The sequence below is a fragment of the Pinus tabuliformis genome, chromosome 2_2, assembly GCF_031772625.1.
Source record: "Pinus tabuliformis cultivar Carrire ecotype Pingquan chromosome 2_2, CPIR1, whole genome shotgun sequence".
Taxonomy (NCBI): domain Eukaryota; kingdom Viridiplantae; phylum Streptophyta; class Pinopsida; order Pinales; family Pinaceae; genus Pinus; species Pinus tabuliformis.
In genome coordinates, this window is record NC_142300.1 from 25,092,526 (window position 1) to 25,106,015 (window position 13,490).

A 13,490-nucleotide genomic window follows, 5' to 3' on the forward strand; every position below is an offset into this window, starting at 1 on the left:
GGTCCTTTCTCCCAACACTGCATCTGCACTGCAACTCCCTCTGCATCCTTGTAGTTATCACTCCCATTTCTGCTACTAAAACGGGTTCTTTACCATCCCCATCTTTTCCCTAAAGTAGTCAAATTTTGTCCTTCCAAGGGCCTTGGTGAGGATGTCTGCCACCTGTTCTCCTATAGGAGTGTAGCTCAACTGTACAACTCCTCGTTGGACACAGTCCTTGACAAAGTGACACCGGATATCAATATGCTTCGACCTATCATGAAACACTAGATTCTTAGAGAGCTTGATGCAACTCTGATTATCACACATGATCTTGGTCGCCTCCATATTCCTTCTGAGTAGGTTCACAAGTAGTTTCCTAAGCCATATGGCCTCACACAAAGCTGTGGTTACTGCCATATATCCTGCCTCAGATGAGCTCAGAGCCACGAACTTCTGTTTCCTACTGCACCAGGAGGTCATTCCTGATCCAATGTTGAAACAATACCCAGAGGTACTTTTTTGATCCACTGAACTTCTTGCCCAATCTGCATCAGTAAATCCACTCAATCTGATATCCTTACTCCTGGTGTACAAGAGTCCATAATCGACTGTTCCCTGTAAATACTTGAGAACATGTTTGGCTGCTGCCCAGTGCGCCCTCTTTGGTTCCACCATGAACTGACTGAGGGTGTTGACAAAGTAGCAAATGTCTGGCTTGGTATTGACCAAATACATCAGGGACCCTATGAGCTGCCTGTATAGGGTGGGATCAACATCCTTGTCTTCTAATGCATCAGTCTTCTTCCAGTTGGTGATCATTGGCGTAGCCATAGGTCTACAGTCCTCCATCTCGAATCTTTTTAGGATTTCTGTAGCATACCTCCCTTGCCCAAGGAAGATTTCTCCGTTTTGCTGCCAAACTTCCAACCCTGGGAAGTAGTGCATTCGTCCCAAATCTTTCATATCGAATTTTGTGGCTAGATTTTTCTTGCAGTCCCCAATGAGTCTGGATAATCCTATCAGAAAGAGATCATCCATATACAATACTAAGATTAGCGGCTTGTTCTCTACAACCAGATAATAGAGATTTGGATCCGCGTCACTCTTGACAAACCCCATTTTCTGCAAGTAGCCATCTATTTGACCATACCATGCTCTTGGTGCCTGTTTCAGCCCATACAAGTCTTTCTTCAATCTGCATACATGAGACTTCTTCTCATGAGTTTCAAAGCCCTCTGGTTGTTCAATGTATACCTCGTCTTCTATTACCCCGTTCAGAAATGCCATTTTGACATCCATCTAATGGATCTCCCATCCCATCTGGGCTGCAAGAGATATCACAGTCCTAATAGATGTATACCTGGCTACCGGGGCGAAGGTCTCCTCATAGTCAATCCCTTCCTTTTGAGCATACCCCTTAGCCACAAACCTGGCCTTGTATTTCTCAACACTGCCGTATGCAGCGTATTTGATCTTGTAGATCCATCTTGAACCTACCACTAATCTGTCTTGAGGTCTTGGCACCACCTCCTAGACATCATTTACCATTATGGAGTTGTATTCCTCTACCATCGCATCTAGCCAACCTTGATGTTGAGCTGCCTCCTTGAAATTGGCAGGCTCTCGATCCTGAGCTACTAATGCCTAATATCTATTTGGCTGTTTTCGCTCCCTCTTATTGTTTCTTGGCCGATGAAGTCCTCTGCATCTCGCAAAATCTGACAAAGTTCCCTGCTAGTTCTTCCTCTGCCAACAGGTGCTTCTGTTCGCTCCTCCTCCTCATCCTGAGAATCTTCCTGTCCCGAGGAAGAATTCTTTACATCTGTTGGTTGAAGAGGCTTAACCAACGGCTCCTCGGAAGGCATCTCGCGAGATCTTCTGAAAGCCTTGTCCTCCATGAACTTTACATCTTGTCGTACTACTACCTTCCTGCTCCCTGGAAGATAGATTCTGTATGCCTTAGCATTCTCGCTATATCCTACCAGATATCCCTTTTTTGCAGTCTGATCCAGCTTCTTCCTCTTTTCTTTGAGTATGCAACAATATGCTAGACTCCCAAATATTCTGAAATGACTAACTTCAGGTGTCTTCCCTGTGAAGACTTTCTCTGGAGTAATCTTGCCCACTGCTCGATGAGGAGTCCTGTTCTGAACATAGACTGTTGTGTTGCATGCTTCTGCTCACAGGAATTTTGGCATATCCTGATCATACATCATGGCCCTAGCTACTTCTACAATAGTCCTGTTCTTTCTTTCTGCTACCCCATTCTGCTCCGGATTATATGTAGCTGTCCACTCTCTTCTGATGCCCTCCTTAGCGCAAAAATCAGTGAAGTCCTTATCGACATATTCTCCACCATTATCTGAGCGTAAAACTTTTATTTTCTTCCTAGTCAAATTCTCCACTAGAGCCTTGAACTCCTTGAATCGACAGAAAAACTCATCCTTGGTTTTCAGAAAATAAATCCAAGTTTTCCTTGAGTGGTCATCAATGAAGGTAAGGAAATACTCGGCACCACTGAGAGCTTTGACAGACATAGATCTTCAGATATCAGAGTGTATCAATCCTAGTACACTCTTGGCCCTGTGTTTCCTCTTAGGAAATACTGCCTTGGCATACTTTCCTAGAACACATCCCCTGCATACATCATCTCGTTCCGTACTCAGATCCGGAGCTCCTGTTACAACGCTCTTGAGAATTCTCAGAGCTCCATGGTGCAAGTGACCCATTCTTCTATGCCATAGTTCGTTCAAGTCCTTGTCTCCATGACTGCCTATTAGTGCCATTGGTGATTCTAGTTGCAATCTATACAACCGATTCTTTTGATCCCGATCTGCACTTTCTTTTTCCAGTCGGGTGTTTGACGTATACCTTCTCCTTGATGAAGTAGATGTAATAGCCCTTGCCTTGTAGTTGTGACACAGAAAGTAAGTTTATCCCCAATCTTGGTACATGCAGTACATTTGTAGCACGGAACCGTTCTCCCGATTCTGTTTGAAAAACGATGGTACCCTTCCTTACTGGTGTACACTTTGCCTTGTTCCCCATGGTGATCTGAAAGTTCATCTTCTCTTCTCGATATTTTGAGAAACACTCCCTGATTCCCGTCATATGCCATGAAGCTCCACTGTCTATATACCATATCTATGATGATGCAACACTAGTCATACACGCCACTTCTTCTTCCAGCTTGGAAGCCAACATAGAGAAATCGAAATCTCTCTCTTGTGCAATCTTCTGAAAATCTGTGTGAGTCCCCTGACGTGGATGCCTCTGCATCGTGGTCTCGACCCATAACTGATTTCCCTTTTTGTCTTTGATTACTTGCTCTGATACCATGTGAAAATTCTATCACGGCAACAGCTGATTTATTTTTCCTACTTATTCCACAATAAGTTATTTATGAAATTACTTCAATAAACATTAAAATAAATACTGCTGCAGATATCACACCATAATACAGAAACAAACATATGCACAAGCATTAACACATTGACACAGATATTTTGGACAACAGTCCCCGGAAAAACCCAATGTGGGAAAACCGGTGCAGCAAGGGAGGATTTTATTATTCAACAATTCTTCTGTACAACAAGGTGCCAAACTGGCTTACCCACAGAGAGAAATAATTCTCCAGCACTTCTCCCAATCCCAGCGTCAGCCCGACTGACCTTTGCGTGGCTCTCAAACCCTTTGCGTCAACCCCTGCTTGACTGCGTCAACCCTGGGCCTCTCTGTGTCACTCACGTAGGCCCAACAAGTGACTGCGCAGTCTTCTGCTGCCTCTGCGTCTGCCTGAAAAGCCCTGCGCCTGCCTCTCTTGCTTCATCGCTGATCTCCGGTGGCTGATCCCGCCTCTCTGCTCCGTACTTGCTGCCTCCTGATTGCTTACCAGACCACTGGTTCAATTTCTCAGCTAACCCTACTCCAGAAATTGAACTGACTGGTCTCCTTCAGTGTATTCTCCAAGTGATCCTCAAGCCTCCTCTTATACTTTTCTCGTTGACAAATCAACGGCCGATATTAAGTCCCTACTCAATGTCTAGGATTAGATCTGGCTTGATCCATGACTTTTGGACCATTCTAACACAGTTTTATATTAATACACATTAATACTTTATTTTCACTAAGTTTAGACTTAGGGACTCCGTTAAAAATATTAATTATTTTAATATCTTCCAAACTGTTTAGAATCTGCCCAAACCCTTTCTGGTTATTGGAGATCTCATGTGCCTTAGCCTTTCCACCAATTTTCGTGGCTAGAGCACATCCGATGCTACCCCAAATCAACATGCTTCTGAATCATATTTATAGAGAATATGCTTGAATTGTAAGATTTGTAACTAGAATGAGGAGTTGGATGTTCTTGTTCTCAATCTTGGCTGGACGACAATGGTTCTGCGATAATGCTACATGAAGATTGGAAGAATAAGAATTCAAAAGCAAATGAGATCTTTTGTAATTTGTATAGATTATTGTTTCACATTTTTTATCGCTTGGGTATTCAACCCAAATCTATGACAATTTCCTTATTGTTCATTCGTAAGAAAGCGCATTGAATGATGCTATCTTAATTTGCTTAGCGGCCTATCTAGGCAGTGTCTTTCACTGGAGTTTTACTTCTTTGCATTAAAGCTTATCGAGGTACCTACTGGTTGTCTATTTTAAATTTTCATTTGTAGACAAAACTTGGTTTCCTAACTCAAAATGTTTTGGGGCCATGTTTGTTTTATCCTTGTTGATTGATGCTTTTTTAATCTGCACAGTGACCTGTCTAGATAGTGTATATTAGTGGAGCTTTGCTTCATCTTCTTCCTTGACACAAAGCTTATCTAGGTACCTACTGGTCGTCTATTTTGAATTTTTACTTGTAGACAAACTTATTTCAATTTCCTATCTCATATTAAGTGTTGGGGCCATGTTTTACTTATCCCCATCTTGTTAAATTCCTTGTGCTTCTGAATCATGTTTATTGAGAATATGCTTGAATTCTTATGTTGCAGGTTTCATGTTGTTTATGATTGTAAAAATTTTATTCACCAGCTTGATTGTGTCAAATATAGGGATATTAGATCTATTATGCATCATATTTCTATAGATCACCTCAGTAGTTTCATCAGACATGATATAACATGATTTCTTCTTAAGTTCTTTGCATGCATGGCTTTCTACATATAACTGTATGTGGAGTTTTACAGCAGTCAATTCAACAGTGAATCTTGTCCTAGTTTATTGTCCCAAATAAGAACCTTTGTTTCCCGGAGATATACATCTGGAGAATTTTCTGAAAAAGGCTTGCGAAGTTGGAGCTTGATCTTGTTCTTTCTCACTTAATAAATGTGACTTTGATGTTTTTGTTATAACTGTCTTCTGGCTTGACAGATTATTACCATTAAAGTTATTGAATCTATTTGATTGCACACGAATTCCATGATTATTCAAAGTTATTCTGGAGCTCTTTTACTGTGTGTGAACTATTTTGTTGCATCGCCAAATTTATAGAACTATTTCAGTGTGAAATTTACTTTGGATCTGACTTAAAATTATTAATAAATCTAAAATCAACCCAGATCAAACTGCCTGTGCAAAGCAATCCTGTAATATTTATAAATGCTTCTGTTTTATTTTACCGCATTATAGTGTTGTTACAATATTTGATAACCATATTAATCTCTATGTTGTTTCACTTGCTCAGAAGGCAATAAACATTGATGCAAAGAGCACCAAGAAATTGGATTTCAATCCTTCAGATGTGCAGAAGTGGGTAGTTGAAGATTTGAATGCCACGGAATCCTGGTTACAAGAACAAGAAGAGAAGGCAAGTATTTCTAAATGTGTATTTATTCAGAAATTAATGTTATATTGCTACTTTTTAAAATGTCTGTTGAAAACTGACATCATTTCATGTTAAAATAGATCCTGTTTGCATAAATGCTTATTGGAAAGAAGGATGAGATCATTTCTTGTTAACATAGATTCCAATTGCCTAAATGCTCATTGGATAAAATAATGACATCATTTTGTGGTAAAATAGATCCTAATTGACTAAATGCTCATTGGAGAGCAAATCACTGGCTTCTGCAAGGCCAATCAATTTTTTTTATGATTGAAGTCCAAAATTTCAAGAATTTTCGTATTGAAACTGAACAAAGAATTTCTAAAAATTAAATTGGTAGTAGTGACTGTTGCAAGTATTAAGAAATAACAGAGCATTTCAGAACCCAACCTTAAAAGATATCCTTTATTCTTTTTAGTCATAGGAAGTGACACAATCAAGATATTCCCATAATGCTGAAGATCATTGTCCAAATGGGTTGTTGGATGCAAGAGCCAAGAACTTCACATCTGATGGTCTGTAGCCTCAAAGCACACTGAAGTTCCTGAATGTAGAAAATTTAATCCCTAGAGTGACAAAGAATAGGGACTCCTTGCAATCCTTCCCGAAGGAGCTAGGAAATCAATCACGGAAATGTTAAAATCTAAATGTTACTTATGTGGACAGTAAAACTTGACTATAGAAATTTGTGTTGGAGTATGATGCATGTCTAATGTTAATGAGATGCATAAAGTGTGAAAATCGCTTGAAATGCAACAACTAGAATTAATTCTTCTAACTGATAAAATTATGCAGTTTATTTTGTTACGGAAAAATAACGAATTAATCACATTGCAATTTCTTCACAATAAAAATGCTACAGAAAATAAAATGCTGAAAACTAAGAAATATAGAGCACACACAAAAGTTTGACACAGTTATTTTTGGACAAATGTCCCTGAAAAACCCAATGTGGGAAAACTGGTGCAGCAGCAAATCTGAGTACAAAATCTGGATGCCCAAACTGACAATCCACAGCGAGATAATCTGGCCAAAATTATTAGAGAGAATTTTCTCTCTCTCCTCAAGCAATCCTTGCACAACTTAGCTTCAAAAACTGGCTCTTCTGGAACCCTTGCGCAACCAATAACTCGCACTCCTGAAAAATGCCTCTGATCAAGTTGTTTTGCCTGCTACTAATTCTGGAAGCGATTCCCTCTGGAAAAAATTCCCGGCCTCTGGAAGCTGAATCGACCTCCTCTCTAGCAAAATCGAACTGCCTCTATGAAGCTGCCTACGCAGCCTCCTGAGGAATAACTCAACCTCCTGCTGCTGACTCTCCGAAATTGGAAATCTCCTCCGGATATGTTGTCTCTGCTCCCTCATGTCCCTTCTAGCTTAAACTCTTCATCCTTGTTGCTGCTGGATAGCTCGATCTACGAAGGAACTCCTCCTCAAGTGTGTTCCTCCTCAACCCCGTTCGACCTCCTCTTATAATCTCTCATTGTCTCAACAACGACTATGATTAAATCCTCATCAACAACTACGATCATTTCTGAGTTGATCCATGTGAGTTTTTAGAGAAATCTCACATTTTTCAATTAATTCCTGTTAATTAATCATTTTCCCTGAGTTAGACTTTGGAAAAAGTTAATTACTAATTAATTAACTTAATTGAGCTACTTCTAGGTGGATTTTCCAGAAACGATTTCTGGGTTTTGGAGTCCCAGTGTTTCTTTGCCTCTTTGATCAAAGTCGATACTAGAACACCATCCAATGCTACAAAAACTAACACTTCCTCTTAGTGAGGAAGGTGTTCATCCAGTGTCCATAACATCCTCCATACATGTTGTTGATGACCGCCAACTGTGACACGCTGCCACTGCCCATCAACTATAATGCAACTCTGAAAATACTGCATATATGCTGCTGCTGACACTGCACTGTACACTCTGTACTGCTGCCAACTTTGCTATTGCACTGCAACTGATCTCATGTTGTCGCTGCTGTTGCAACTAAAATAAAAAAATACTGAATCAACTATGTCTATATGCTGTAATTGTTTCCTGAGTCTTTGACTACCACTAGCCTCTGTGCTACCTACTGAGTCTGTTTGCGCTCCAACTACACTATGCTCCCCAACATTTGATTGCAATTAGTACTGCAACTGTCCCTCAAGAACTGACTATGCCATCTGACACTGATCCATTTGCTACTAAATACTTTGGGCCCCTTTAGCAAGGGTGATGATCTAAGAGGAAACACTTGTCTAATGCTCACCTTGATGGACCTTGCCCATGGACCCTTCCCAACTCTGCACACAAAGTGAAATCTTCCTCTGGTTTGGAGGACAACTAATCAATCTCTGTCGAAGCTGTTGCCTACTCCTGCTTCTCCTTCTTGTCCTTCTTCCTATGAGGACACTAGGTACTGTAGTGACCAAACTCACCATACCTGAAGGATTTGACCTTCGACAATTCCTTCTTCTTCTCTCCTCCTTATGAGCCTTGTCCCTGACTGGGACCTTTCTTTGCCTTTCCTTTTGATGCAAGGGCTACATTCTCCTCCTCCTTCACACTTTTCGATCCTTTGCTGCTACCATTTTGGTGAGATAGGGGGTAAATCCTCCCTTCTGCATCATGGTGGTTCTCAACTTCTCCTTCAGGAACATCTTCTGATTTTCGGAAGGATTTTGGTATAGTGTTGTGAGAGCTTCCCACATTTCTTTGGCTATATTCTTGGCCGATAAGTGTGAGACTATATGATCCTAAACTCCATCAAGGATCAACCGCTTTGCCTTGGCCATCTCCTTGTTGTAGTTCTTTAACTACTGCGGATCTGTAGGTATGGCTATGGCTCATTCTGCGTACATCTTTAGACCAAACTCATCTAGTAGGAACGACATTTTGGCCTTCCAAATATTGTAGTTGGATGTAGCATCCAATCTGTCTTGATCTCGGAGTCATGCTGAGGCCATTTTCTACAAAACTCACAACTAGGAAATAAACATGAATCTCCTCCTCTCCTACTCGGCTACCTGCTCTGCAATTCACACTCCCTTCTGGAATGCGTAGTTCTGCTAGCTAGATCTGCCTCTGCAACTAGAGACCACGAATTTCCTAAAATAGGAAACCCTTCGAGAAAACTCTCTGTGTGCAATTTCTCTTCCACCCGACGCTGATTCTTCTATTGCAACACTGTGGCAGAAACAAATGTGCCCAGACCAGGAATCTGCTCTACGAAAAACATGAAGACAATATCGCCGATATTCAGAAATATCGCGATATTTTTGGGGAGACGAGATATCGCTGAGGAAATATTGCGATATTTTGTCTCCCCGAAGAAAATATCGCACTACGACGGAAAATATCGCTGGGCATGGAAAGAAATTCGCTGCCGTGGCTAGAAAAGGCCAAATTCGTTTTTTCCCCTCCTTTTGTTTTCTGATTGTTGGAGAAGGAAGGGGAGAGCATTGTGATTGCTGTCAAGGAGGATTTGAGGGTTGAATAGCCATTATCGCCACCAACAACGAATATTTTGTTGATCAAAGATTGAAGAACATTGAGACAATCTTCATTTATTCCATTAACATGTATGTTCTAATAAACCCCTATGTATCTGATTTTTTTGATAGATTTAAGGTTATTCTTGCTTGCCTATTTGCCTACAAACATTTTTCTTTTTTTTTTTCCATTTGCTATGATTTTCATGGCCATGAGCAAATGCGATGGTTTTCTCCATATTTGGACAACAAACTCCATTTTTTTTTAACTTTCAAATGCACCCTGTTATTGTCATTTATGATTTTTCATTGAATTCACATTGCAAATAATGTAGCAAAAAAATTATTTTGTAAAATGAGGTGGTTATTACTTATTAATTCCAGTTTTTTTTTTGGTGCCCTAGGTTTGAGTTAGCTCACTACAAAATTCAAATATGCCAAAAGCCTTGGACCCATTTTGGGAGTATGGGGAGCCTGATGGTGGGACAAATCGGGCATATCTATCATGCAAATTGTGTGGGACTAGGATGGCATGAGGGGTTACACAATTGAAATACCATCTGGCTAGACTCACTAGACATGATGTTGGGATTTGTACAGTTTCTAGTTCGGAGCTTATACAAAAATCTCTTGAAGCAATTGATGAAAAAGACAGAAAGAAGGAAGAGACAGAAAGAAACAAGGCTGAACATGCAGGTAGATCTTTCGGGATATCTTCTTCTGATTTTGATGTTGAGGGTAGTGGGAGGGGCTCCACAGCATCACCTGCTACTGCTAGTGCAAGGTCATCATTTTTTGTTCCACGAACAAGACATGGAGCACAACTTGGCATAAAATCAATTGTTAAAAAAAAGGAGAAGCAAGAAGCAGATAGAGTCATGGGGAGGTGTCTTTTCTGGAGCGACTTACCTCTTAGCATCACCAAAATCAATCCATTTTGGCAGCCAATGTGTGATGCTATTATTGTTGTGGGCCCACGGTAAAAAAGTGCTACATATGAGGAGTTGCGGGGGCCAATTCTTCAAGCAGAAAAGCAGGACATCAACTCTAGATTGGCGGAGTTGAAAAAAACATGGGAAGTTTCTGGATGTATAGTGATGTTTGATGGTTGGACAGATAGGAAGGGTAGGACCCTTCTAAATTTCTTGGTACATTGTCCTAAAGGTACCATGTTTATTAAATCAGTGGATGCATCAACACATATCAAAGATGCAGCAACGATATGTGAATTGTTAGATGGGTTCATTTGGGAAATTGATGTGCAGAATGTGGTGCAAGTCATAACAGACAATGCAGCTAATTATGTGTCTGCTGGCAAGATGCTTATGGAGAGGCATCACACATTGTTCTGGACTCCATGTACAGCATGTTGTATCGATTTGTTGCTTGAGGATATGGGGAAAATCTCCTTCATCAAGGAGGTGGTTGATATGGCTAGGAGCGTCCCCAAGTTTATTTATAACCATGCTTTTGTTCTTTAGCCTCATGAGGAGGTTCACTAGAAATAAGGAGTTGCGGCGTCCTGTGATCACACGTTTTGCCACAAACTTTATTACTCTTCAGTCTTTGCTTCGATGTCAGTTCGAGTTGAAGCACATGTTTGTTTCTGATGACTGGCGTAATTGTAGATACAACAGGGAACAGGACGGGAGAGCCGTTGCAAAAGTGGTGTACTCTGACACATTTTGGCAGGGAGTAGAAGAAGCATCTTCAGTTAGTGAAACTATAGTAAAGGTTTTGAGATTGGTAGATGGGAAGAAGCCTGCAATGGCTTTATTTGTATGAGGTCATGGATAGGGCCAGGGAGGCCATTCGTTCTTATTATGCAAACAAGGGTTTTGCTGGCCTTGATAGGCATATGATGTTATGGGATGTGATTGATAGTCGGTGGACAAGGATGCTTCATCGACCCATTCATGCAGTAGCACTCTTCCTCAACCCCGAATTTTCATACAAATGCAGCTTTGATTTTGATGGCGAAGTGATGGAAGGGCTCCATTCCTGTATTCATGGGATGGTACCTGATCTTGAGCTTCATAGCAAAATCAATCGCGAGATACAATTTTATCGGGGTTGTGTTGGCCTATTTGGCTTTGATGATGCTATTAGGGAAAGGATCCTCTTCATGCCACGTAAGTGAGAAGTCATCACTCATTAGAAATTAGAATTTTCAATTTAGAATTTCCTTACTTATAATTCTAGTTCTTTAAAATTCAATTATGTAACTTTTATTTGAAAGTTTAATAATGTTTTAAGTTTTTGAATTTTTTATTTCTTTATTTGTGGCGAAGCTATGGTGCAAGGGCACCAAATTTGCAGAAATTGGCCATAAGATCTTGAGTCAAACATGCAGCTCTTCAGGGTGTGAGCACAATTGGAGTGTATTTGAGAAAATACACGCAAAAAAGTGCATCAGGTATGACTTTGAGCTCCAACCTTCAGTTGAGCAATTACACTTATTGTAATTTTTAATTTTTAATTTATGACCTTCAAGTGTCAAGAGTCAAAGAGTTAAGAGTCAAAAATCATTAGTTTTTTTGACACTCTTACAGGTTCGAGTTTGCACGCCTCAATGATTTAGTGTATGTGCATTACAATATCTGACTTCGAGTGAAGCAAATAGAAGCACCAATGGATCTAGATGCCATTTCCATAGACAATATTGATGTATTGTCTCAGTGGAGGGTGGAGTCTGAGGAGCCCATCTTGGAGGAGTCACCTTCATGGTTAGAGCTAGATGAACCATTAGAATAGGGGTAGCAAGAGGAGGAGGACTCGGAGGAGGAGCAGGAGGAGGAGGAGGAGGAGGACACTGTGGGAGCATCAACATCAACACCATCTGCTATAGATATAGGAGAGCACAACTCCATACCTAGCACTCATTATTTGACATTAGGTGCAGAGGCAGGGCCAGGGCCTTCTACTACTAGGGGCAGGCTTGGCAAATAGCCCATCATGTTTTCCCGTAAAAGGGGGAGAGGGTAGTGATTTCAGACAGATAGCTGTTAGTTTTATTTGTTTTGCTACATATAGCTCATGATGATGAGATACTTTTATATATGTGATGTTATTTTGTATTGGTTCTCCACGTTTGAGTCCTTGATTGGACAATTATCAGGGATCAACAGGATTTGGTATCGCCTTTGATGTATCATTTCTATTTGACATCATATATATCAGTGCTTTCTTCATATTTATGTACCAATGTGTTTATTTCATGTTGTTATTGCTTTATACGTTTAAAAATTTGAAAAAAATGAATATTTTATGCATTTTTTTATGCTTGCCGATATTTCCCGATATTTTGCCAATATTTTCGCCGATATTGCCGATAAGATGTTTTCTGGACCCTCAACGATATTTTGCCGATACCGATATTTTCAACATTGACGAAAAACACTGATCTGCTCACTTGCTTCTTGCTGGAATCACTTCCAGACTAATTCAAACTTCTCTGGCCACCTGCCTCTAGAAATCGAACCCCTGTCCAGCAAATTCGCACTGCTTGGCTAGGGCTTGCGTAGACCTGGAAATCGAGCTGCTAGACTCCTTTTGAATTTGGACGATTTCCTCCTTCCACCTCTGAGCTTCCTGTCTGATTAACTTTGCTCTGATACCATGTGAAATTTCGCTTGAAATGCAACAAACATAATTAATTCTTCTAACTAATAAAATTATGCAGCTTATTTTGTTTGCAGTTTATTTTGTTACGAAAAAATAACGAATTAATCACATTGCAATTTCTTCACTATAAAACATTGTGGAAAATAAAATGCTGGAAACTAAGAAATATAAAGTGCACACACAAAAATTTGACAATTATTTTTGGACAAATGTCCCCGGAAAAACCCAATGTTGGAAAACCAGTGCAACAAATGAAGGTTTTATTATTATAGCAACAACAAACCTGAGTACAAAATTTGGATGCCCAAACTGACAATCTACAACAAGATAATCTGTCCAAAATTATTAAAGAGATTTTTTGCTTTCCTCAAGCAACCTCAACACAACTTAGCTTCAGAAACTGGCTCTTTTGGAGCCCCTACGCAAGCCTCTGCACTGCCTCTGCGCAACCTGTAACTCACACTCTTGAAAACTACCTTTGATCTAGTTGTTCTACCTGCTGCTGACTGTGGAAGTGATTCTATGAACCTCTGGAAAACTTTACTTGCCTCTGGAAGCTGAATCGAC

The 13,490-nt window shown here is 40.3% G+C and overlaps 1 protein-coding gene across 4 annotated transcripts in view; it reads left to right on the forward strand.

Moving 5' to 3' along the window:
• The window catches only part of LOC149191346 (uncharacterized), a 254,543-nt gene that overhangs the window by 212,912 nt on the left and 28,141 nt on the right, over window positions 1–13,490 (forward strand). For 2 of the 4 annotated variants that reach the window (XM_089404183.1, XM_089404185.1), the window contains exon 6: window positions 5,681–5,800. In XM_089404183.1, coding sequence (XP_089260309.1) covers window positions 5,681–5,800 — 120 coding nt within the window. Of the gene's footprint in view, window positions 1–5,677; window positions 5,801–13,490 lie in introns of all 4 variants that reach the window. The other 2 variants (XM_089404182.1, XM_089404184.1) reach the window with 1 other exon arrangement.